Source organism: Scyliorhinus canicula, chromosome 17 (genome assembly GCF_902713615.1).
Source record: "Scyliorhinus canicula chromosome 17, sScyCan1.1, whole genome shotgun sequence".
Classification (NCBI taxonomy): Eukaryota; Metazoa; Chordata; class Chondrichthyes; order Carcharhiniformes; family Scyliorhinidae; genus Scyliorhinus; species Scyliorhinus canicula.
The window spans coordinates 63,750,182-63,774,365 of NC_052162.1; the positions used below are offsets into that span (position 1 = coordinate 63,750,182).

A 24,184-nucleotide genomic window follows, 5' to 3' on the forward strand; every position below is an offset into this window, starting at 1 on the left:
ATAATATTGGCAGACGAAGACAGGATCTGTTTGGTAACAAAGTGAAGGGAAGCGAATATTGTTCCCCTGTTCAAGAAAGGGAATAGGGAAATCCCTGTGAATTACAGACCAATCAGTCTTATGTCTGTGGTCAGCAAAATATTGCAAAGGATTCTGAGAGATAGGATTTATGATTATTTAGAAAAACATAGTTTGATTAAAGATTGTCAGCATGGCTTTGTGAGGGGCAAGTCATGCCTCACAAGCCTCATTAAATTAATTGAGGATGTGACAAAACACATTGATGAAGGTCAGGCAGTGGATGTGGTGCATATGGATTTCAGTAAGGCATTTGATAAGGTTCCTCATGGTAGGTTCATTCAGAAAGTTAGGGGACATGGGATACAGGGAAATTTTGCTGTCTGGATACAGAATTGGCTGGGCGAAAGAAGACAGAGTTGTAGTGGATGGAAAGTATTCCGCCTGGAAGTCAGTGACCAGTAGTGTCCCGCAGGGGTCTGTTCTGAGACTTCTGCTCTTTGTGGTTTTTATAAATGACTTGGATGAGGGAGTGGAAGGGTGGGTTAGTAAGTTTGCCGATGACACGAAGGTTGGTGGAGTTGTAGATAGTGTTGAGGGCTGTTGCAGGTTATTGACATGATGCAGAGCTAGGCCGAGAAGTGGCAGATAGAGTTCAACCTAGATAATTGTGAAGTGATTCATTTTGGAAGGTCAAATTTGAATGCCGAATACAGGGTTAAAGGCAGGATTCTTGCAAGTGTGGAGGAACTGAGGGATCTTGGGGTCCACGTACATAGATCCCTCAAAGTTGCCACCCAGGTTGATAGGGTTGTTAAGAAGGCATATGGTGTGTTGGCTTTCATTAACGGGGGGATTAAGTTTAAAAGCCTGGAGGTTTTGCTGCAGCTTCATAAAACCCTGGTTAGACCATACTTGGGATATCGTGTCCAGTTCTGGTCGCCTCATTATAGGAAGGATGTGGATGCTTTGGAGAAGGTGCTGAGGAGATTTACCAGGATGCTGCCTGGACTGGAGGGCATGTCTTATGAAGAAAGGTTGAGGGAGCGAGGGGTTTTCTCACTGGAACGAAGAAGGAAGAGAGGTGACTTGATAGAGGTGTACAAGGTGATGAGAGGCATGGATAGCCAAAGACTTTTCCCCTGAGCAGAAATGGCTGTCACGAGGGGACATAATTTTAAGGTGATTGGAGGAAGGTATAGGGGAGATGTCAGAGGTAGGTTTTTTACATAGAGAATGGTGGGTGTATGGAATGCATTGCCAGCAGAGATGGTGGAGTCAGAGTCATTACGGACATTTAAGCGACTCTTGGACAGGCACATGGACAGCAGTAAATTCAAGGGGTGTAGGTTAGGTTGATGTATTGTGAGCAGTTATGGGCCCCGTATTTAAGGATGTCCTGGCCTTGGAAAGAGTCTGGAGGAGGTTCACAAAAATGATCCCTGGAATTAAGAGCTTTTTGTATGAAGAACGGTTGAGGACTCTGGGCCTGTACTGGTTGGAGTTTAGAAGGATAAGGGGGGATATTATTGAAACTTACAGGATACTGCAAGGCCTGAAAAGAGTGGACGTGGAGAGGATGTTTCCACTTGTAGGAACAACTAGAACCAGAGGACACTATCTCAGACTAAAGGGACGATACTTTAAAACAGAGATGAGGAGGTATTTCTTCAACCAGAGGGTGGTGAATCTGGGGAACTCTTTACCGCAGAAGGCTGTGGAGGCCAAATCACTGAGTGTCTTTAAGACAGAGATAGATAGGTTCTTGATTATTAAAGGGATCGGGGGTATGGGGAGAAGGCAGGAGAATGGGGATGACAAAATATCAACCATGATTGAATGGCGGAGCAGACTCGATGGGCCAAGTGCCCTAATTCTGTTCCTATGTCTTATGGTCTTATCTTAGATTAGGGTAAATGGCCAGCACAACATCATGGGCCAAAGGGCCTGTGCTATCCTAATCTTCATTATTGTCATTAGTAGGCGTACACTGCAATGAAGTTACTGTGAAAAGCCCCTAATCATCACACTCCGGTGCCTGTTTGGTGCACAGGGAGAATTAAGAATGTCCAATTCACTTAGTAAGCACCTTTTTCAGGACTTGTGGGAGGAAACCGGAGCACCCGGAGGAAGCCCACGCAGGGAACAGGGAGAACGTGCAGACTCCGCACAGTGACCCAAGCCGGAAATGGAACCTGGGATCCTGGCACTGTGAAGCAACAGCGCTAACCACTATGCTACCCCAAGGTGAAAGGTAAAAAAAGTATTTTGGATTATTCATCCATTCATTCCTCAGGCAGTCCAGAACTAAAAACCTAAACAGTCTTTTCTCTCCACGTGTGCTAGGAAATGTACTGCATGTTTTGAACATTTCCAGTTCTTTGTTTTTACATGTTTTGATCGCCCCAGCAGCTCCTTGACCCATGTACTGGGGGCGGGCGGGGGGCTACTCGCTTTCATGGGTTACAATTGGTACCTCGAAGCCCGTATTTCTTTACAAAATGTACAACATCCCTGTATTTCTTTGCCCAGACTATCTAGGCGTCCACACTGACTATGGTTCCCACGCAGTTGCTTTGCAGCTGCCCTCAGGGCCGCTGTCCAGCTCAGCGTGCAGCACGGTGGCCGCGCTCTCCCTAACCCTCCTCCATCAGTCCACGGTCGGCCCTGGCAACTCCAAGCCACCGCCGAATTCCCCCAGGGCCCACCAGCGGATCCGAGAAGCCTCCTCCCCAAGGACCCTTACCGAACACGGAGCGGAGCGAGCGGTCAATCGCCGGGTCCCGCACCAAGCTCGCCATAGCTACCGCTATCCGCGCCGCCGCTTCCGGCGACAGACCGGAAACCGACTCGATAACCGGTCCGCCTGCGGCCCGAGCTCAGAGGTTCCGCCCGAAGCTGGCGTTCAGCCTTGGATTCTGTTTGTTGGGTGTTAAAAAAAATCAGTGGCGGAAAGGAGACCCAGGTTTGAAGGTAAGGCGGTGTTAAGATCAGGTTGGAGTTTTCTGACGTTAGGGTGGGGGAGAGGTATCCTCCTCAAGAATAGAGTGTGGACCTGGAGAGAAACGAAGTACAGATTAGACAAGTCTGGGCTTTAGTTTTAGTCAACTCATGGAATTAATTTCGTGTCCCACGACCCCTACTGCACACTTGCTCACCTAAACTTTCACAAGTAAGATTATGTTTTGTGGAGGACGAGTTTGATGAATGTCCTGAAGATGTTAGTGTGCTGGATTTATGGCAGTTCCTCATACAGAAACCGACTGTCACCCTCCTCAACTGGCATCCGCAGATATGCACTTTTAAATCGTCGCCAAAGGAAGAACTTGAATTTGTATTGCCCCTGTCTTAATGTCAGAATGTCCCAAAGTACTTCGCGGCCAATTAATTACTTTTGAAATAAAACTGAACAAAATGCTGAAAGGAAGTATCTGTAAAGGGAGAGAAAACAGATAGCATTTCGGATAACCAGTATCTGCAGCATTGTGGTTTTGTAATTTTGAACTTCAGTCAGGGTAGACTAATTGACATGCAACAAGCATCTGTTTTAATGGTGTTCTGAGATAAGTATTGGACAGGATAATGAAAGAGTTAATAAATTAGAAACAGGCACACTTGCTTATTTTATTTTCCCCTCCCATGCCTGACTTAAGAATTTTGACTCAATCTGATTTGTGTCTCTCTGCTTGATGATGCAGTTATGCCAAAGTGCCATTTTGCACAGCTAACAATTAACGTTAGCTTATTTCTATTCCATGGATTGCCACCTTGCCGTGGTGGAGAGGCTTGAGCAGTCCGTTGATCCCGAGAGCGATGCCATCGGGAGTCTTAAACTCCTGGCAGGGTCACCCATGACAGTAAGGTTGGAAGGTCGCAATCCAAAACAAGTCCTCAATGACGGGTCAGGCAGGAGATACTCATACGTTATTACATTGATGATTTGGAGTTGGGGACCAAGGGCAATGTGTCCAAGTTTGCAGATGACACTAAGATGAGTGGTAAAGCGAAAAGTGCAGAGGATACTGGAAGTCTGCAGAGGGATTTGGATAGGTTAAGTGAATGGGCTCAGGTCTGGCAGATGGAATACAATGTTGACAAATGTGAGGTTATCCATTTTGGTAGGAATAACAGCAAACGGGATTATTATTTAAACGATAAAATATTAAAGCATGCCGCTGTTCAGAGAGACTTGGGTGTGCTAGTGCATGAGTCACAGAAGGTTGGTTTACAAGTGCAACAGGTGATTAAGAAGGCAAATGGAATTTTGTCCTTCATTGCTAGAGGGATGGAGTTTAAGACTAGGGAGGTTATGTTGCAATTGTATAAGCTGTTAGTGCGGCCACACCTGGAGTATTGTGTTCAGTTTTGGTCTCCTTACTTGAGAAAGGACGTACTGGCGCTGGAGGGTGTGCAGAGGAGATTCACTAGGTTAATCCCAGAGCTGAAGGGGTTGGATTATGAGGAGAGGTTGAGTAGACTGGGACTGTACTCGTTGGAATTTAGAAGGATGAGGGGGGATCTTATAGAAACATTTAAAATTATGAAGGGAATAGATAGGATAGATGCGGGCAGGTTGTTTCCACTGGCGGGTGACAGCAGAACTAGGGGGCATAGCCTCAAAATAAGGGGAAGTAGATTTAGAACTGAGTTTAGGAGGAACTTCTTCACCCAAAGGGTTGTGAATCTATGGAATTCCTTGCCCAGTGAAGCAGTTGAGGCTCCTTCATTACATGTTTTTAAGGTAAAGGTAGATAGTTTTTTTGAAGAATAAAGGGATTAAGGGTTATGGTGTTCGGGCCGGAAAGTGGAGCTGAGTCCACAAAAGATCAGCCATGATCTCATTGAATGGCGGAGCAGGCTCGAGGGGCCAGATGGCCTACTCCTGCTCCTAGTTCTTATGTTCTTATGTTATCAATGGCTGTGATGGGGGATGAAGGCTGCAGGAGTAGGCAAGATCCCAGTCATTGAGGTTCCATTACCACAGGAACTGGACTGACTTTCTGTCAAGGATTGTGTGTCTGCTAATGTACGATGTCCTACACAAGGCGACCACATGGAGGTAACCAACACACCCCGAACACAAACGGGTCCTTTGGCGAGAGGTAATGGGGACAGGACCATGAGGTCTGCAAGTCCCTAGCATCAGACCAGCATGTAGGCAGTGGAGTTTGCTCCAGTCGTTTCCCTCTTGTGAAGAAAGTTCAGCAACTTTCTTCACAACTGAGCAGTGCTCTTCACAATCCACTCTGCTCACCCCGCATGGGGAAAGGGCTAGAAACAGTGCCCTAGAAATAGTCTGTTCAATCTCCAATCTGGCTGGAAAACTGCGGCCAGCGGGCTTATCTACCTGCGGTCAGAAAATCAAAGTTAAACTCAATTTCTGAACCTGGAATGTAAGATCCCTCATGCATAATAAGCAAAATAATTAACCCAGTAGAAAACTTTCCTTGTTGCTCGTGAACTCAGACACTTCAACATTGACATCACTGCCCTGCAAGAGACCCAAAGAGCAGATGAAGGGCAGCTCAGGGCAGATGATGGTGATTGCACCTTCTTCTGGAGAGTAAAACCAAAGGAACAGCTCAGGATGCATGGAAGTGGATTTGCCATCAAGAACAAACTAGTCAACTGACTCTCTGAGCTCCCTGTCGGCATCAGCGAACCCCTCAACCTGCCAAGAACCAGTAGGCAATGGCCGTGAGTGCTTACATCCCAACCCCTAATTGATGAGTCCAAAGGTTTCTACTCCACCCTGGACACCATAATCTCCAACATTTCTTCGAAGGAAGATATGATCATCCTCCTTGGGGATTTCAATGCCAGGGTGGGAAAGTACTCCCAACTCTGGAGTTGGGAATTGAAACTCCAGTGGGGTTCTCCTGCTCATCAAACGCACGGAACACCTGCTTCTTATCACTAACACACTGTTCTGCCAAAAAAGCCAATCTCAAAATTTCCGTGAGACATCCACAATCAAAGCACTGGCACATAATCATCTACATCATCATCCAATCCCGGGTCCGAGAGCAAAAGGATGCCCTCATCGCCAAAGTGATGACCAGTGCAGGCGACTGCTGGACAGACCACCAGCTCATCTGCTCCTCTATGTCCATCAAACTCCATCAGAAGCCCGGAAGATGAAGAACCAGATCAAATAAAAGATTGACGTTGAGTGGCTTCAAGAACTAAGCATGCCAGTAAACCTCCAACTAAGTCGTCACTAAAATCCCCAAAGTGTTTATTCAGGGGAAACTGGAAAGAACTGAAGACAGTCATCATATCACGCTGTTAAGAAACCATCGGCTACAAGACCAGGAAACACCAAGATTGGTTTGATGAGAATAACCACACCATCTAAGACCTCATCGGCAAGAAGAGGAAAGCTCTCCGTGCCTGGCAAAATGACATCACCAGCAAGGCAAAGAGGAGAATTCATCAGACAGCAGGCAGAGGTACAAAGAAAAACTATGGCAATCCAGAACCAATGGTGGACTGAGAAAGCTAAGGAGCTACAATTCCTCGCTGACAGCACAACACCTGGGCTTCAGTGCCACCAAGACAATATATGGGCCGAATACGTTACCCCTCAAACCAGTGTGGAGTAAGGATAGAACCCTTTTGAGAGACCGGGATAACGTCAGTCTTCGATGGAGAGATCACTTCAAAGAACTCCTAAACCATGATACGACGATGCATTCGAGGAAATGCCTAACTCCCCATCAAAGTTGATCTTGGACTCCCACCAAGCGTGAATGAAGTCAAAGCCGCCATTAAACGCATGAAAAATGGAAAAGGATTGGACAGGATTCAAGTGGAGGCTTTCAAAGTTGGAGAAGACATCATCGGTCATTTCCATAAGTTGATCCTGAAAATCTGGGACAGGGAAGAAATCCCTGCCGACCTCCGGGATGATGTCATCACCACTATCTTCAAAGTAGGAGACAAAGCCGACTGTGGGAACTAGCAAAGAATCTCCCTATTCTCCATCGCCGGGAAGATCATCCCCTGAATCCTCGCTAGCCACCTTCTCTGTCTGAAGAAATTCTTCTGGAAAGCCAATGTGGCCTTCAACCAAACCTTGGAACAATGGACATGACTTTCACTGCTCAACAACCTCCAGAGAAATGTCAGAAACCGCATCAACCACCCTACATAGCCTTCATCGATCTGACCAACTCTTTTGACTCAGTCAATCGGATAGTGCTATGGAAGATCCTGTCAAAGGCCGGCTGTCCAGAGAAATCCATCAGCATTATCCTCTTCATCCATGACAAGATGTCGGCAATAGTCCTCACCACCCAGAAATAAGATAGAAATCTTCAAGATCAAGGCTGCTGTTAACGGGATTTGCTGTTGAACACACTCCTCCCTACCATAAAACCCACGGCTGGATTGCGCCTTCGACAGGACTGGAAGAGCCCGCCAGTGTGAACGGCCAGAAAGTCTCACCTATGTCTTGATTGCTGTGCAAACTGCTCATAATTGCTTTAGCATTCAACTCGCAGATTATATTAAAATTATATCAAACGTTTCATCTGAGTCTGAAGTCTTTTGTTCCACTTTAAATCCAGTTACTGCGATTGTCTCTTTAACTCAGAAAACTTTGTTTACTCTTCCTTGAATTCTTCTGAACAGTGCCTTGGTCTCTGTTCACTTAACTCCAGACTTCTTAAACACTCTTCTGTCCCAATTTCCTGGTTATCTGGACAGGGAAATGTTGCTGAAAACAGCGGTACTGGTGGCCTGAAGTGTATATGTCTTAATGCAAGAAGTATAACAGGTAAGGCAGATAAACTTCGAGCTTGGATTAAGACTTGGAACTATGATGTTGTTGCCAATACAGAGACCCGGTTGAGGGAAGGACATGATTGGCAGCTAAACGTTCCAGGATTTAGATGTTTCAGGCGGAATAGAGGGGGATGTAAAAGGGGCGGAGGAGTTACACTACTGGTTCGGGAGAATATCACAGCTGTACTGCGGGAGGACACCTCAGAGGGCAGCGAGGCTATATGGGTAGAGATAAGGAATAAGAAGGGTGCAGTCACAATTTTGGGGGTTTACTACAGGCTCCCAACAGCCAGCAGGAGCTAGAGGAGCACATAGGTAGACAGATTTTGGAAAGGAGTAAATTGTGATGGGAGACTTCAACTTCCACAATATTGACTGGGACTCACTTAGTGCTAGGGGCTTAGACGGGGCAGAGTTTGTAAGCAGCATCCAGGAGGGCTTCTTAAAACAATATGTAGACAGTCCAACTAGGAAAAGGGCTGTACTGGACCTGGTATTGGGGAATGAGCCCGGCCAGGTGGTAGAAGTTTCAGTAGGGGAGCATTTCGGGAAAAGTAACCATAATTCAGTAAGCTTTAAAGTGCTGGTGGACAAAGATAAGAGTGGTCCTCGGGTGAATGTGCTAAATTGCGGAAGGCTAATTATAACAATGTTAGGCGGGAACTGAAGAACATGGATTGGGGGCGGATGTTTGAGAGTAAATCAACATCTGACATGTGGGAGGCTTTCAAATGTCAGTTGAAAGGAATTCAGGACCGGCATGTTCCTGTGAGGAAGAAGGATAAATATGGCAAATTTCGGGAACCTTGGATAACAAGAGATATTGTAGGCCTCGTCAAAAAGAAAAAGACGGTATTTGTCAGAGCTAGAAGGCTGGGAACAGACAAAACCTGTGTGGAATATAAGGAAAGTAGGAACGAACTTAAGTAAGGAATCACGAGGGCTAAAAGGGGTCACGAAAAGCCGTTGGCAAATAGGGTTAAGGAAAATTCCAAGGCTTTGTACATGCACATAAAAAGCAAGAGGGTAGCCAGGAAAAGGGTTGGCCCTCTGAAGGACAGGGGAGGGAATCTGTGTGTGGAGCCAGAGGTACTAAATGAATACTTTGCATCAGTATTCACCAAAGAGAAGGAATTGGTGGATATTGAGTCTGGAGAAGCGTATCTAAATAGCCTGGGTCACATTGAGATCCAAAAAGACGAGGTGTTCAGCAGCATGAAAAATAATAAGGTGGATAGGTTCCCAGGGCCTGATGGGATCTACCCCAGGATACTGAAGGAGGCAAGAGAGGAAAGTGCTGAGGCCTTGACATAAATCTTTGGATCCTCACTGTCTTCAGTTGATGTCCTGGAGGACTGGAGAATAGCCAATGTTGTTCCTTTGTTTAAGAAGGGTAGCAAGGATAATCCGGGGAATTACAGGCCGGTGAGCCTTACGTCAGTGGTAGGGAAATTACTGGAGAGAATTCTTCGAGACAGGATCTACTCCCATTTGGAAGCAAGTGGTCGTATTAGCGCGAGGCAGCATGGTTTTGTGAAGGGGAGGTCGTGTCTCGCTAACTTGATAGAATTTTTCGAGGAGGTCACAAAGATGATTGATGCAGGTTGGGCAGTGGATTTTGTCTATATGGACTTCAGTAAGGCCTTTGACATGCTCGCTCGTGGCAGACTGATACAAAAGGTGAAGTCACATGGGATCAGAGGCGAGCTGGCAAGATGGATACAGAACTGGCTAGGTCATAGAAGGCAGAGAGTAGCAACGGAAGGGTGCTTTTCTGATTGGAGGGCTGTGACTAGTGTTGTTCCGCAGGGATCAGTGTTGGGACCTTTGCTGTTCATAGTGTATATATAAATGATTTGGAGGAAAATGTAACTGGTCTGATTAGTAAGTTTGCGGATGACAAAGGTTGGTGGAATTGCGGATAGCGATGAGGACTCCGAGGATACAGCAAGATTTGGATCGTTTGGAGACTTGGGCGGCGAGATGGCAGATGGAGTTTAATCCGGACAAATGTGAGGTAATGCATTTTGGAAGGTCTAATACAGGTAGGGAATATACAGTGAATGGTAGAACCCTCAAGTGTATTGAAAGTCAGAGAGATCTTGGTGTACAGGTCCACAGGTCACTGAAAGGGGCAACACAGGTGGAGATGGTAGTCAAGAAGGCATACGGCATGCTTGCCTTCATTGACCGGGGCATTGAGTATAGAAATTGGCAAGTCAGGTTTCAGCTGTATAGAACCTTAGTTAGGCCACACTTGGAGTATAGTGTTCAATTCTGGTCGCCACACTACCAGAAGGATGTGGAGGCTTTACAGAGGGTGCAGAAGAGGTTACCAGGATGTTGCCTGGTATGGAGGGCATTAGCTATGAGGAGAGGCTGTTTGTTCTCGCTGGAATGAAAGGTTGAGGGCGACCAAAGGAGGTTGAGGGGCGACCTGATAGAGGTCTGCAAAATTATGAGGGGCATAGACAGAGTGGAGAGTCAGAGACTTTTTCCCAGGGTAGAGGGGTCAATTACTAGGGGGCATAGGTTTAAGGTGCGAGGGGCAAGGTTTAGAGGAGATGTACGAGGCGTTTTTTACACAGAGGGTAGTGGGTGCCTGGAACTCACTGCCGGAGGAGGTGGTGGAAGCAGGGAAGATAGTGACATTTAAGAGGCATCTTGACAAATACATGAGTAGGATGGGAATAGAAGGATACGGACCCCCGAAGTGTAGAAGATTTTAGTTTGGACGGGCAGCATGGTCGGCGCAGGCTTGGAGGGCCGAAGGGCCTGTTCCTGTGCTGTACTTTTCTTTGTTCCATAACTTGTAGTTTAGGACGTCTGTCTCTTCGCAGCTCCCGTCCTGTCCAGTCTTCTGGCAGAGTTGAGCGATGTTCACTCCCCGAGATCCAAGTGCTCTCAAAATGCCTAAACTGAAACGAAAAAGCTTTTTACCTTACAAGGACCTCCAGTTACTAAGCAACGCCCACATGCATTGGACTTTTTGTTAATTTTTCACACCGCAGCCACATTAGAAACCCAGTTGAAACTCAACCAACCTCTACACATACACACACCTTTGTCCGGAATTAATCTAACTATAGGTTTTACAATTCCAGGTTATGAAACATTAAATTAAATTAAAACACACTTAAAACTATAACTTATTTCTAATGTTTAATAATCTAAATATAAATCCTTTAAAACTACCTCTGTTTTCCTATTTGCTGCATTAGAGGTAACTAATTAGCTGATAATTGAATGTGTTTTTTTCAGATAGTAAGATAGTTTTATAGAAGACGGAGAATGCAGACTGAAGTTCCTGCAATTGTGACTGCGGCTCAGTTCGCACAGCAATACAGGTGAGGCATCAAGTTTTATAGATGTGTAAATTTCATGCTCATCAAGAGGGAAACCGGTTTAGAAGATTTTCTTAGTTTTTCCTAGTTGATAGAAATTGTTAGAATTTCTCTAATAATATACAATATTTTACATCCAACAACATTTGTGTCAGTCTTTCTTGAATTGCTGTTTACTTTCAAATTGTACCTTTGATTGTCTGAAACTTCCATTTGTTGAGGGTCATTAAAATAATTCCTCTTTAAACCAGGGGATGAGTCACCCAGACTGTTCACATGAATAATTTCTTGAGTGATAGGAATGGATTAGTTCCACTGTTAAAAAGAAAAGATGCTTCAAGAATATATTACCCCATAATTTCGCACCAATTCTTTTCCCTCCTCCACATAGACACATGGCACCTTAATTCATTCAGGTCAGCCTTTGGCTGAGCAGATGGATACCAAGTGAAACAATCTGCAGAGAAACCCCATAAATTGGGAGTTTGAAAAGTTAGAAAAATAAATAAATGTAATTTATGTACGTCTCAAGGTAGAAAACCGATATAGGACAGGCCAGTCATCTTAATGTGAATCTGTGAGATATATATATCTGTAGTTGAGGAATATGCTTCAAATTTCATTTTTAAATATGTTTCTTCTCTTGTTAAGAAATAAACTGTTTCTACTGATGTCTTCAGCCTGGAATCTAGAAATGTGTGTCCACATTCTTATTGAAAAAAGCCCCTGATAGGGGCTGGTTTAGCTCAGTGGGCTAAACAGCTGGCTTGTAATGTAGAACAATGCCAGCAGTGCGGGTTCAATTCCCATATCGGCCTCCCTGAACAGGCGCCAGAATGTGGCGACTAGGGGCTTTTCAAAATAACTTCATTGAAGCCTACGTGTGACAATAAGCGATTATTATTATTATTATTATTATTATTATTATTATTACTGACTCCGTTTCCTGAATTCTTCCTCTCAGCTCCTGCATGTCGGTGTTGCTGCTTCAGGCAGTATTTCTGATCTCTTGAAAGGAATAAACATGGAAAGGACTAAGGAGGGGAAATGGAGAAGAGTGTCAAGAAATGAAGTGCAGAATAAATTTGAGTGACAGCAGGAAGTAACGGTGGAGAAAGAATTAAAAAGGAAAACTCATTGAAACAATTTAACAAGTAGATGTATAGCAACAGAGCCAAAATGTCCCCTCAGTATTCCTGTATTTTTTGTCACCATCTCTGACAATTTTCCAATGGCACTGCTCATATGCCATACTTTGGCACCTAGCTGATTATTCTATGAACATTACTTGACAACAAGGTGGAGTTCAATGGGACAAATAAAAATGATACATTATTTGAATTGACCTTCATATTGGATGATGTGGAGATGCCAGTGTTGGACTGGGGTGGACACAGTAAGAAGTCTTACAGCAGCAGGTTAAAGTTCAACAGGTTTATTTGGAATCACTAGCTTTCGGAGCGTAGCTTCTTCATCAAGTGATTAAAAAGAGAGCCATTAAACATTAAGAATTGCAGAGAGGTGTTAGCCCATCAAATCTACAATTTTTCTTCACCCTGACATCAGAAGGTATTGTTAACCTCCTTTAATTTTTATTTCCTCCGAACAGACAGTATTTGGAGACGAATGGTATTTTGGACTCAGCCTATCGCCTCCAGAAGCAACCCGGTGGCTCAGTGGCTTTGCCTGTGCTTTGCAATAAACTCAGTCAGCTCCACCTTCCCAACCTGTGTGATACTGTGGCTCCAGGAAGTACCTGTACTTTCACACAGCTGAAGGTAAGATTTCCTTCCCCACTGGCACACCAACAGCTTGAGTATTTGAGATTTCACACAATGCTGGATTAGCAAAGGCTTGGAAAAGCCAAGAACTGGTGTATAATTTGACATTGCTTTGAGAAATAATTTAAGCAAGATACATTTATGCACAGCATACAATACAATTTGGGGCCTCACGGTAGCATGGTGGTTAGCATCAATGCTTCACAGCTCCAGGGTCCCAGGTTTGATTCCCGGCTGGGTCACTGTCTGTGTGGAGTCTGCACGTCCTCCCCGTGTGTGCGTGGGTTTCCTCCGGGTGCTCCGGTTTCCTCCCACAGTCCAAAGATGTGCGGGTTAGGTGGATTGGCCATGCTAAATTGCCCGTAGTGTAAGGTTAATGGGGGGGATTGTTGGGATACGGGTTACGTGGGTTTAAGTAGGGTGATCATTGCTCGGCACAACATCGAGGGCCGAAGGGCCTGTTCTGTGCTGTACTGTTCTATAAGTGCACTAGTGCACACGTTGCAGCCCACAAATTACAAAGTTTGCGTGAAAAGTGGTGAAATTGGTGAAAAGTGGATGATTTAGTTCCTAAAATAAAACAAAATTACTTTGCTCTGACAGAGAGTCATCCACACTCGAAACATTAGTTCCCACCTCTCTCCACAGATGCTGTCAGACCTGCTGAGATTGTCCAATATTTTTTGCTTTGATTTAGTTCTTGCTTTTCACTATTGGCATCATATATGTAACAACATTAATTTGATTTGTTCAGAATAAAGAAAAATTAATGTATTGGTTATTTTCAATTATGGCAAATGTTCTGAACCTGGAACTCATTTATTTTAAAATTTTGAGTACCCAATTCATTTTTTCCAATTAAGGGGCAATTTAGCCAATCCAGCTACCTTGCACATCTTCTGGGTTGTGGGGGTGAAACCCACGCAAACATGGGGAGAATGTGCAAACTCCACATGGACAGTGACCTAGAGCCGGGATTGAACCTGGGACCTTGGCGCCGTGAGGCAGCCGTGCTAACCACTGCGCCACCTTGCTGCCTAAACCTGGAATTCTTGTCGGTATAGACTGTAGTGGAAACACCACTTGATTTGCCATGAAGAAAACACAAGCTGGTCTACCTCCTTGTCAATACATACTCTCAGTTACTTCAGTGTCTTATTGAAGTTTGTCACTAACTCACACAGATTATTAGATCAATCTCAAACTGAGTTGTGTTCTCTGATCACAGCTGGGCTAGTAACTGAGTTCCTGCAATTATCCTCAACAATGGGCGAGGAATGGTTTAAACTCCTGATTTGTATCTGCAACATCTTGATGGTAATCGATTGTTAAGTAAGAATATCAGATGAGAATATGAACAGGCTCGACTGATCGTGATGCCCCCAGTAGTTGAATTCCTGTTGGTATTCCCTGTTTATATTCACACAAGAAAAATGACATTGGAGTGCTACATAAAACTATGGAATTGTACCCAGATAAGAGACAGTACCTTCCAGAATAAAACATATCTGGCATAAAAATTCTTCATTTAATAGAGTATTAGTTAACAGGAAAGCAGCATGAATGAAGGCATGCAAGGATGGCCAGAACCATCTCTAACCAATTTCCCACCTAGTGGACAGCAGTCAATTACATTACAATAAATAACTAACCTCTTTCAGTAATTTCACTTCTATTTTAAATTAGCTGGGGCTGTTTAGCACAGGGCTAAATCGCTGGCTTTGAAAGCAGTCCAGAGAATGGTTCGATTCCTGTACCAGCCTCCCCGAACAGGCGCCGGAATGTGGCGACTAGGGGCTTTTCACAGTAACTTCATTTGAAGCCTACTTGTGACAATAAGCGATTTTCATTTTTTCAAATATAGCTCCTATAATCAATTGTTATGTGCATCGGCTTTTCTCTCAGTACTGTTTCTTAACCTTTCAGAACCCAATATTGTCCAAAAAGTCTTCAGTAAAATCATGCCACCAGAGACTGCAGGAGGAGCTCCATGCGTTGGTGAAGCTTAGTGGAGTGCTGTGGAATGACCAACTGAGTCGTGACCTGCCTCAAGTATGGAAAAGGCATGACGATATGATTGTTCTAAATGAAAATGCACTCCAGGCAGATATCTGGAAAACATTGGGTAAGACTTAAGGCACAAACTGTTTGTAGAGAATATTTCAGCACAAATTCTTTTGGTAACCTCAGTCCTTGGGATTTATTGTGCTTTTCCTCTGGATTATCTTTTGGCTAACTTAGTATATTTTCCCTCCGCCTCAATTCATTCACTCGCCAAGGTCAATAATAGTTTCCACCAAAGCCTTTCTGAATTAATCATCGGCGTGCTGCCCAGGAATCTGCCAATATGTTTTTCTTTCTTGAGGGATCTCTGCATTGCTATGTAGCAGAGAGCAGTAATGAATGATTAAACCATTGTCAAAGCTACATGAGCAAATTTATAAAAATGTAAAACACAGTCTCAATTGAATAATTTGCACAAATATATTTACTTGCCTTTTCTCATGCTTTGGAATTGCAAAAGGTTAGAGTGTGTGGCTTGGTGCACTATTATTTTTTTTTACTGCATTGTGCATCCAGTTGAGTACAAAAATAATGCAATCACATAAGGAAGGTGCGGAATATTTGGACAAATATTAAGGGCTGGATTCTCACGTCCTGCCCGCCACAAGAACGGCATGGGCGAGACGGCGACAATGGAAAAATCCATTGACTTTGGAGGGATTCTCCGGTCACTGGGCGAACACAGCCGGAGAATCCCGCCCAATGTCTCGGATGCACTGCCTCAGAGGTTATCACATGGTGAACAAAGAGTATATTGTGGACGGGATTCTCCAGTACACCAGCCATGTGTTTCTTGGTGGCGCACCATTGCTGGGCGGTGGGATTCTATATTTCTGCTGCTTGTCAATGGGATTTCCCGTTGTAACCACCCGACGCCACTGTGAAACCTGCTGGCAGGGATACACTGCCAGCAGGAAAAGTGAATCCCGATTAACAGACAATTCCGGCCTGTATTTTTCAAATCCGGTAATTTGGCCAAGTGTAGACTATGGTATATGGTATGGATCCATGTTTTATACTTGTATCTATTTATTTTCACAAACAGTAATGAAGGGTGGAAGATGCATGTCCAGGTGCGTTGTTGCAATGATGAAATTAAGATCACAGTCCAGATTATGATTAAATTGATGTTGACCATTTCATAAGGATTCTTGAGCAGCCCAGATAGAGCTTGAAAGGTATACAACTCAAGAAATGGTGAGAAAAGAAAATGATGGGCGGGATTCTCCCGTCTGCCAGCCACGTTTACCGACCCAGCACGCCTCGCTGGCAGTGGGATTCTCCATTCCCGCAGCTGGCCAATAGGGTTTCCCATTGTGTTCTGTTTACAGTTACTCAGTTGTCTGAACGGCTGGTTTGTGATGCAGAGTGTCACCAAGAGCGCGGGTTCAATTCCTGTACCGACTGAGGTTATTCACGAAGGCTCCGCCTTCTCAACCTTGTCCCTCGCTTGCGATGTAGTGACCCTCAGGGGTCACCACCAGTCAGCTTTCTCTGTCAAAAGAGGATGCAGCCTATGGTCCTCGGGGACGACGGCAACTTTCATTTCATCCTTGACAAAAGGACTGTGAGTTTCACAAGTGGCTGGGATTGTTCATATTTTAATTAACTATTTACTTGAGTTTCACTTCTGTCTGGAGTCGATAATGCCAAAATCATATGACATCTTAAAATTGTGGTGCCAGTTTAAAAAAAGTATAGGAGGTCACGTGATGCGAGTGCGGGAATAGCTGTATTTCCGTGGGATCTGGCGCTACTCATTCTTTAATCCTATAATCCGGGAGTGAGACTTCCATATAATATCCCTAGAAGATTTCTGGCTAAATATTGGTGACAATGCCGAGAAATCCTAAGAAAATCATTGATGAAAGAGAGTAGTCAGAAGCAACTGGGTGGAGCTAGCTTCTCAACATGGTGACTTAATCTTCAAAGAGGCTCTTGATCCTGCACTCTCGAGGGCATTCCAGCTGATGACTGCTAATGTTATGAAGGTCATTGATGAGAAACCCCGCTTATTAGCACAGAATATTAGTGATTCATTCTATAGAACTACGGAATACTGATTAAGGGGTCAATGAGGCGGAGGAGAGAATCTTTCCTGTTGAAATGCAACTTTCTCGGTTGAGGCTCCCTTGCAATCCTTGGAAAAGTAGATACATAGTATGTCAGAATTCTTGGACGATCTGGGAAACTGAGGCAAGAGGGAAAATGTCCGGGTTGTCAGTTTACCAGGGGGGAGTTGAGGATAAGCTCCCAGTTAAATTCTTTGAGAACTTGCTACCATGTTTTCTTAATATGGCAGCACATCGTATCTTGTCCATGAGGCCTCGGGGCATTCACCTGTTTATATGCGTTTTCATAACTTTGTAGATCACCAAAGAGTTTTGAAGGCAGCTAGACATAATAGAGCCAAGCTATGATGGAGCAAGGGTCTCTTTCTTCCAAGATTTTTGGCGGCAATACAACAGAGGCGCAAGTGTTTCAATTAAGTTAGAAAATGGCTGAAGGGTATCAGAGTGCGATATTACCTACTGTATCCTGCTACACTTGAGAATGACGTTTGACAACTCTGTAAAAATGCTTGACAGTCCAGCTAAGGCCATGGCCTTTGTGAACTCTGTGAAAGACAATACTTTGGAGTAACAATTTGCAGTTCACTGTAAAATCTGGACTCCATCCCTTGTCATTATAATTCCTTCCTGATTCTGTGTAATTATTTATCATGCTGATTGGACTGATCTAGCGATTGAGCACCACAATGAATGTTTTATCCTTAAGAATACCAAGGGCACCAATTTGTCTTGAATGGAAAACACCCCTCAGCATGTTGCATCTAGTTAAGGAGTGCACTGTGCAGGTTGTATGTCGCTAGGGCTGTGTGATAAATATCCATCTTTTCTTCTGATCTATTATTCATTACTTATAATGGTGGGTTTCACCCCCGCAACCCAAAGATGCGCAGGGTAGGTGGACTGGCCACGCTAAATTGCCTCTTAATTGGAAAAAATAAATAGGGTAATCTAAATTTATAAAAAGAAAAGTCCTGTGGGAAACCTGTGAGGCTTGTGCTCGGGTTTTGGTCATCTCGTATACAGCCAACAAAAAATGTAAATGAAAAAGCGAATGCGCCAGCTCGAAGTAAAATTTATTGAAAGAGAGAGGCAGTATGGCAGGAAACCTAACCATTCATTGCTGAGAGGAGTATAAAGTTTACCAAACAAAAGCTATACGAGTTTGGAAACAAACCGAGTAGATATCTAGCTTTACTTACCAGGAAAACGGCAATCTCCAGGGCTATTCCCTCCTGCTCGACTCCAAGGATAACAGGGTGATTAAGATGGAGGATATTAATAATCCATTTAAAAGGAATTTAAAGACTTGCCAGTGAATCCTTTGGTATGTATAACCACTCATTTGAAGCAGTTCTGTTGCCGCAGTCGCTTTGTGAAGTGAATATTTCCTTAATTTTCAAGGCAGGCAAGCATCCTGAAGTGTGTGCATGCAATAGGCCAAACCCGCACAAAAATGTTGTCTAAAGTGCTGGTGCTGTGCCGAGAAAGATTCCTCCTCCTGACTATCGAGGGTGATCAGACTGGGTTCAAAAAGGGCCGGAATTTATTTAACAATGTCAGGTTATTAAATATCATTCAGGTCTTTCAAATGCAGGCGGTAGATAGTTAAGTGAACTCTGGATGCAGAGAAAGCTTTTGGTCGGGTGGAATGGTATTATTTATTCTATAAGTTGCAGAGGTTTGGTTTGGGAGGGGAGTTTGTTAAGTGGATACACGTGTTTTATAAAAATCCACTGGCGGCAGTTCTTACTAACTTATAGATCTGATAATTTTAGTCTCCAGCGAGGGTCTGTGCAGGGTTATCCCCGTTTTTGTTCGCAATAGCTATTGAGCCCCTCGCGCAAGCAATTAGACATGATGCTTTGGTATTTGGATTATTTTTGGAGGAAAGCAACATAAAATTAAAATATACGTGGATGACATGTTGCTATTTGTATCTAAACCTGATGTTTCTGTTCCACTATTATTGATGTGGTGGGTAGACTCCGTCTTTCCTTGGGTTATAAAATCAATTTTATGAAAGCTGAGGCTATGCCTCTCGGAAGGCTTAGAGGGAGACCTCGACCCTTTGCTAATTTCCCATGTAGATGGTCCCCCCTCAGGGTTTACCTATTTGGGTATTTTTGTTAGCCACTCTTTCAGACATTTGTATGGGGCAAACTCTTCGGCGTCCATCAAGTGGAACCTACATTGTTGGTCCTCTTACCGATAACTGGGCAGGATAGCACTGATTTAGGTGAATGTGCTGCCTAGGTTATTATATCCTCTACAGATGCTGCCAATCTTGCTTTCTGCTAAGGTCCTGAAAGAAATTAATGGGGTGCTCAATTCTTTTATTTTTCTTCCAATTAAGGGGCAATTTAGTGTGGCCAATTCACCTATCCTGCACATCTTTTTGGGTTGCGGGGGTGAGACCCACGCAGACACGGGAAGAATGAGCAAACTCCACACGGAAAGCGACCCAGGGCCGGGATCGAACCCGGGTCCTCGGCCCCTCAATTCTTTTATATAGAACAAAACAAAAACATGCTAAAACTAGCCATACTGCAGCTTCCCAGTTCAAATGGGGAGATGGAGGGGGGGGGGGGGGGGGGGGGGGGGGGGGGGGGGGGGTTAGAGATGCCGAATATTAAAATACATCAGTTAGCTTCTCATCTTAGATTCATACGAGAATGGGTCAATGAGGACCCTTCCACCATTTGGCTCGATATTGAAGCTGGCCAGTCTGTAAAATCCTTACAGGCCCTGTTGTTTCTCCGGGATTTCAAGCCTGTGTCTGTCAAGTGTGAAATTCCTTTAATCATTAATACTTTGACAGCATGGAGGATGGCCCATGGGCTGAAGGGAGATCTAATTTAACTTTCGCTCCCTGTCGCATTCAGGGAAATCCAAATATCCCGCCAGGTCTTGTGGATGACGGATTTGATATCTGGAGGAATAGAGGTCTTTGTAGGCTGGGAAATATGTTTAGTGCTGCTTCCTTGTTAAGTTTTGAGCAATTATGTCAATAATTTGATGTCCCAAGGTACCCCTTTTTCAGTTATCTACAATTCAGAGACTTTATCCTTATTAAGACATCTCTATGTCTCAATGCTAGTGTCTCCCCAGTGGAAAATACCTTGATATCCATGGAACCTAAGCAATTAATCAGCAAGCTTTATAACACTTTATGATCTCGATCCTGTGTGAATGCATTAGAGCCGTTACAGTCTTGAGAAAAAGACTTTGCAGTGAATATTGCTGAGGAGACTTGAGGCAATATTTAGGAAAATGCCAATAAAATCTAAGTCTGTAATAGAACGAAGGAGGCTCAGTTTAAAATATTATACCGCCTGCATATCATGCCAAACTTAAGACACAGTTTTACCCTACCATTTCCTCACTGTGCAAAACGTGCACTGCCTTCAGCGCACTCTACCCGAGGATGTGCACCATTTTGCCATGTTTTCCCGGCTTTATCCTTTTAGACCATCCTCTTGCTTGTCCTTTCGATGTTCCTTTTTATATAAATGGAAACGCCAGGCATAATGATTAAGCTGAACCAACTACGTTGGTGTCATCCTGTCATTTTCTGTATTCGTACGTATATGGAGAAATATTCACGCTGTACTGTACAGTTTTGAGGGTTTGTTGTGTTATTTGGAAAAATGGAAAAATGCTACTCAAAATATACTTAACAATAAATAAATATAATTTTAAAACATATATCTTCATGTCTGTCCTGGGCATGATAGATGTTTAAAATACTGTGCTATTCCACTCAAGGGACATAATTTAAACAGGGTCTGGCCGAACAGAGAGGCAGAGAAAATAAAATCAGGTAAAGTCTCCATGTGCTCTGTCTTTCTCTTAGCTGCAGAATGATTCATCACATGGCTAAGAAGGGAGGCAAAAAGAGTTGAGTAACATGAAAATCACAAGCTGTTATTTTTATCCATCCTTGGTATACAACTGAGTTAACTTTAAAAAATGTTCCGGTTTTATCTTTGTTCCTTGTGTTGTAGAACCAGAAGTATGGCTGGTGGTTGCGAATGCACTCGGAGTAAAACGAATTGCAAAAGCCGGCAGAGTATCTGCTGATGGCTTTCGGACTCCAAAGGTGACGTTACTGCTGGGTGATGATGCCTGGGTTCACCACATTGACAATGGTATCAGGTGAGAACAGAATGAATAGACTCAAATTACAACCCAGCTCCCAAAGAACTTAAAAATTCACAGTATGCACAGGCAACATTGTTGATGAGTAAGTGGCTGATTGACACTTTCTCTCTGATGATCTTTATGTATGAGTATTAAATTTCTTCCATTAAAGTAAACAAATATTAGTAATTGTGGCACAGCATAATGTCTTACACTTCACAGAGACAGGACATAGATTTAAGCTGATATTTCTCTGACTTCTTTATCTCAAATGTGGAGGTGAAAATGGTCCATGCCAGCAGCACAAAGCAAAGAAGAACAAAGAAAAGTACAGCACAGGAATGGGCCCTTCGGCCCTCCAAATCTGTGCCGATCATGATGCCTTAACTAAAAACGAAAGCCTTCGCCCTTACTCGCCATACCCTTCTATTTCTTCCCTATTCACGTAACCATCCAGATGCGTCTTGAATGCTGCTAATGTGCCTGCTTCAACACATCCTCTGGCAGCGCGTTCCAGGCATCCACCACTCTCTGCATGAAAAACGTACCCCACACATCTCCCTTAAACTTTCCCCCTCTCGCCTTGAACCTGTGCCCCCTTGTAATTGACACTTCCACCCTTGGAAAAATCCTCTGACTGTTCATCCTGTCTATGCCTCTTATAATTTTGTAGACCTCTTATCAGGTCTCCCCTCCATCTTTCCAGTGAAAACAATCCTAGTTGATTCCATCTTACCCCATAGCCAACACCCTCGAGACCATGCAACATCCTGGTGAACCTTCTTTACACTCTTCCCCAAAGCTTCCACGTCCTTCTGATAATGTGGTGACCAGAACTGCACGCAACACTCCAAATGTGGCCAAAGCAAGGTTTTATATAGCTGCAACATGATACCCCGGCTGATGAAGGCAAGTATGCCATATGCCTTCTTAATCACCGTGACCACCTCTGTTGCCACTTTTAGGGAACTGTGGACCTGCACACCCAGATTTCTCTGTATGTTAATGTTCATAAGGGTTCTGCCATTTACAGCATAATTCATACCTAGATTTGATCCTTCAAAATGCATCACCTCGCATTTGTCTGGATTAAACTCCATCTGCTATTTCTGTGCCCAAGTCTCCAAACTACCTATATCCTGTTGTATCCTCTGACAATCCTTGGCACTATCAACAACTCCGCCAACCTTTGTGTCATCCGCAAATTTACTAATCGGACCACCCACATTTTATTCCAGATTATTTAAATATACTACAAACAACAATGGTCCCAGCACTGATCCCTGCAGAACACAACTAGCTAGAGATCTCCATACTGCAAAACACCTTCCACCGCTACTCTCTGTCTATAGGCTCACCGGCCTATAATTTGCTGGATTTTTCCGGCTTCCTTTCTTAAACAAGGGAACGACATTGGCTATTCTCCAGACCTCTAGAACTTCACCTGTGGTCAGAGAAGTTGTGAAGATATCTGTTAAGGCCCCAGCTATTTCTCCCTTTGCCTCCCACAGTAACCTGGGATAGATCCCATCTGGCCCTGGCAACTTGCCTACTTTAGCAATTTAGGATACTCAACACTTCCTTCTTTGATATATTGACGTTCTCAAGATCGTTCACACGCCTGTCCCTGACCTCAACATCCGTAATGTCCTTCTCACTGGGGAATACCGATACAAAGTACTTATTAAGGATTTCACCCACTTCCTGTGGTTCCACGTATAACTTCCCTCCATTGTCCTTGAATGGGCCTACCTTGACTTCCGGTGGTGTCCATGGAGGCGTAGGTGGCACATTTGATAGCTCCCGCTTATAACGGACTTTTGGACCTTTTTGCCCCATTTTTTTTGTACTTTATGGGATAAAGCAGTGAAGAGTGAGACAGTAAGGAGAAATCCCCCTCCGGTGCATGGAGAATTGGACCAGAAGTAGCCGTGTGAGATGACAAAGTCCCAGTGGCGTGCAAAGGTCTGGTGATGCCCGGGGCAAATCTTGATTGTATGCCCCAAAGACTCAAGTATAAGGCCTAATACTGAGAAATATTATGAGAAAGGAAAACATTTTGAATACAACTTCCCGTATCAGCCTCCTGAACAGGCGCCGGAATGTGGCGACTAGGGGCTTTTCACAGTAACTTCAGTGAAGCCTACTTGTGACAATAAGTGATTTTCATTTCAGTGTAGATGATGTTCTAAACCGCTGTGTGCAGAGAGCAGTGAATGGTCTCTCCCCAGTGTGAACTCGCTGGTGTCTCAGCAGTTGGGATGAATGACTGAATCCCTTACCACACAGAGGGCAGGTCAATGTCTTCTCACGTGTATGAACTCACTGATGTCTCAGCAGGATGGATGGCTGAGTGAATCCCCTCCCACACACACTGCAGGTGAACGGCCTCTTCCCGGAGTGAACTCTCTGGTGTGTCAGCAGGTTGGTTAATTGAGAGAATCTCTTCCCACACACAGAGCAGGTGAACAGCCTCTCCCCAGAGTGAACTCGCTGGTGTGTCAGCAGTTGGGGTGAATGACTGAATCCCTAATCACACTCAGAACTGAGGGAGTGCTGCACTGTCAGAACAGCCTTCTTTCAAATAAGTTGTTAAACTGAGGCTCTGTCTGTCCCTATTAGGTGGATGTTGAAGATCCCACAGCCACTATTTTGAAGAAGAGCAGGGGAGTTACCCCCGTGTCCTGGTCAATACTAGGGGCTTTTCACAGTAACTTCATTTGAAGCCTACTTATGAAATGAAAATCGCTTATTGTCACATTCTGCATTCGCCACATTCCAGCGCCTGTTTGGGGAGGCTGTTGCAGGAATCGAATCGTGCTGCTGGCTTGCCTTGGTCTGCTTTCAAAGCCAGCAATGTAGCCCTGTGCTAAACAGCCCCTGACAATAAGCGATTTTCATTTCATTTCATGTGTCAAACTGAGGGAGCAAAGGATGTCAATATTTTTAAGAGAGAGACCTGGGCCAAGCTTTCCAG

The 24,184-nt window shown here is 44.2% G+C and overlaps 2 protein-coding genes across 8 annotated transcripts in view; one reads left to right on the forward strand and one right to left on the reverse strand.

Moving 5' to 3' along the window:
* The window catches only part of cstf2 (cleavage stimulation factor, 3' pre-RNA, subunit 2), a 75,221-nt gene extending 72,354 nt beyond the window's left edge, over window positions 1-2,867 (reverse strand). For all 6 annotated transcript variants that reach the window (XM_038775365.1, XM_038775369.1, XM_038775368.1 and 3 more), the window contains exon 1: window positions 2,765-2,867. In XM_038775365.1, coding sequence (XP_038631293.1) covers window positions 2,765-2,819 — 55 coding nt within the window. In that variant the 5' untranslated portion in view covers window positions 2,820-2,867. The remainder of the gene's footprint in view (window positions 1-2,764) is intronic.
* The window catches only part of trmt12 (tRNA methyltransferase 12 homolog), a 42,355-nt gene continuing 20,977 nt past the window's right edge, over window positions 2,807-24,184 (forward strand). Inside the window, exons 1-6 of one of the 2 annotated variants that reach the window (XM_038775378.1) lie at window positions 2,892-2,991; window positions 11,068-11,153; window positions 12,115-12,568; window positions 12,760-12,928; window positions 14,858-15,056; window positions 21,072-21,222. In XM_038775378.1, the coding sequence (XP_038631306.1) occupies window positions 12,519-12,568; window positions 12,760-12,928; window positions 14,858-15,056; window positions 21,072-21,222 (569 nt within the window). In that variant the 5' untranslated portion in view covers window positions 2,892-2,991; window positions 11,068-11,153; window positions 12,115-12,518. Of the gene's footprint in view, window positions 2,992-11,067; window positions 11,154-12,114; window positions 12,569-12,759; window positions 12,929-14,857; window positions 15,057-21,071; window positions 21,223-24,184 lie in introns of both variants that reach the window. The other variant, XM_038775377.1, reaches the window with a different exon arrangement.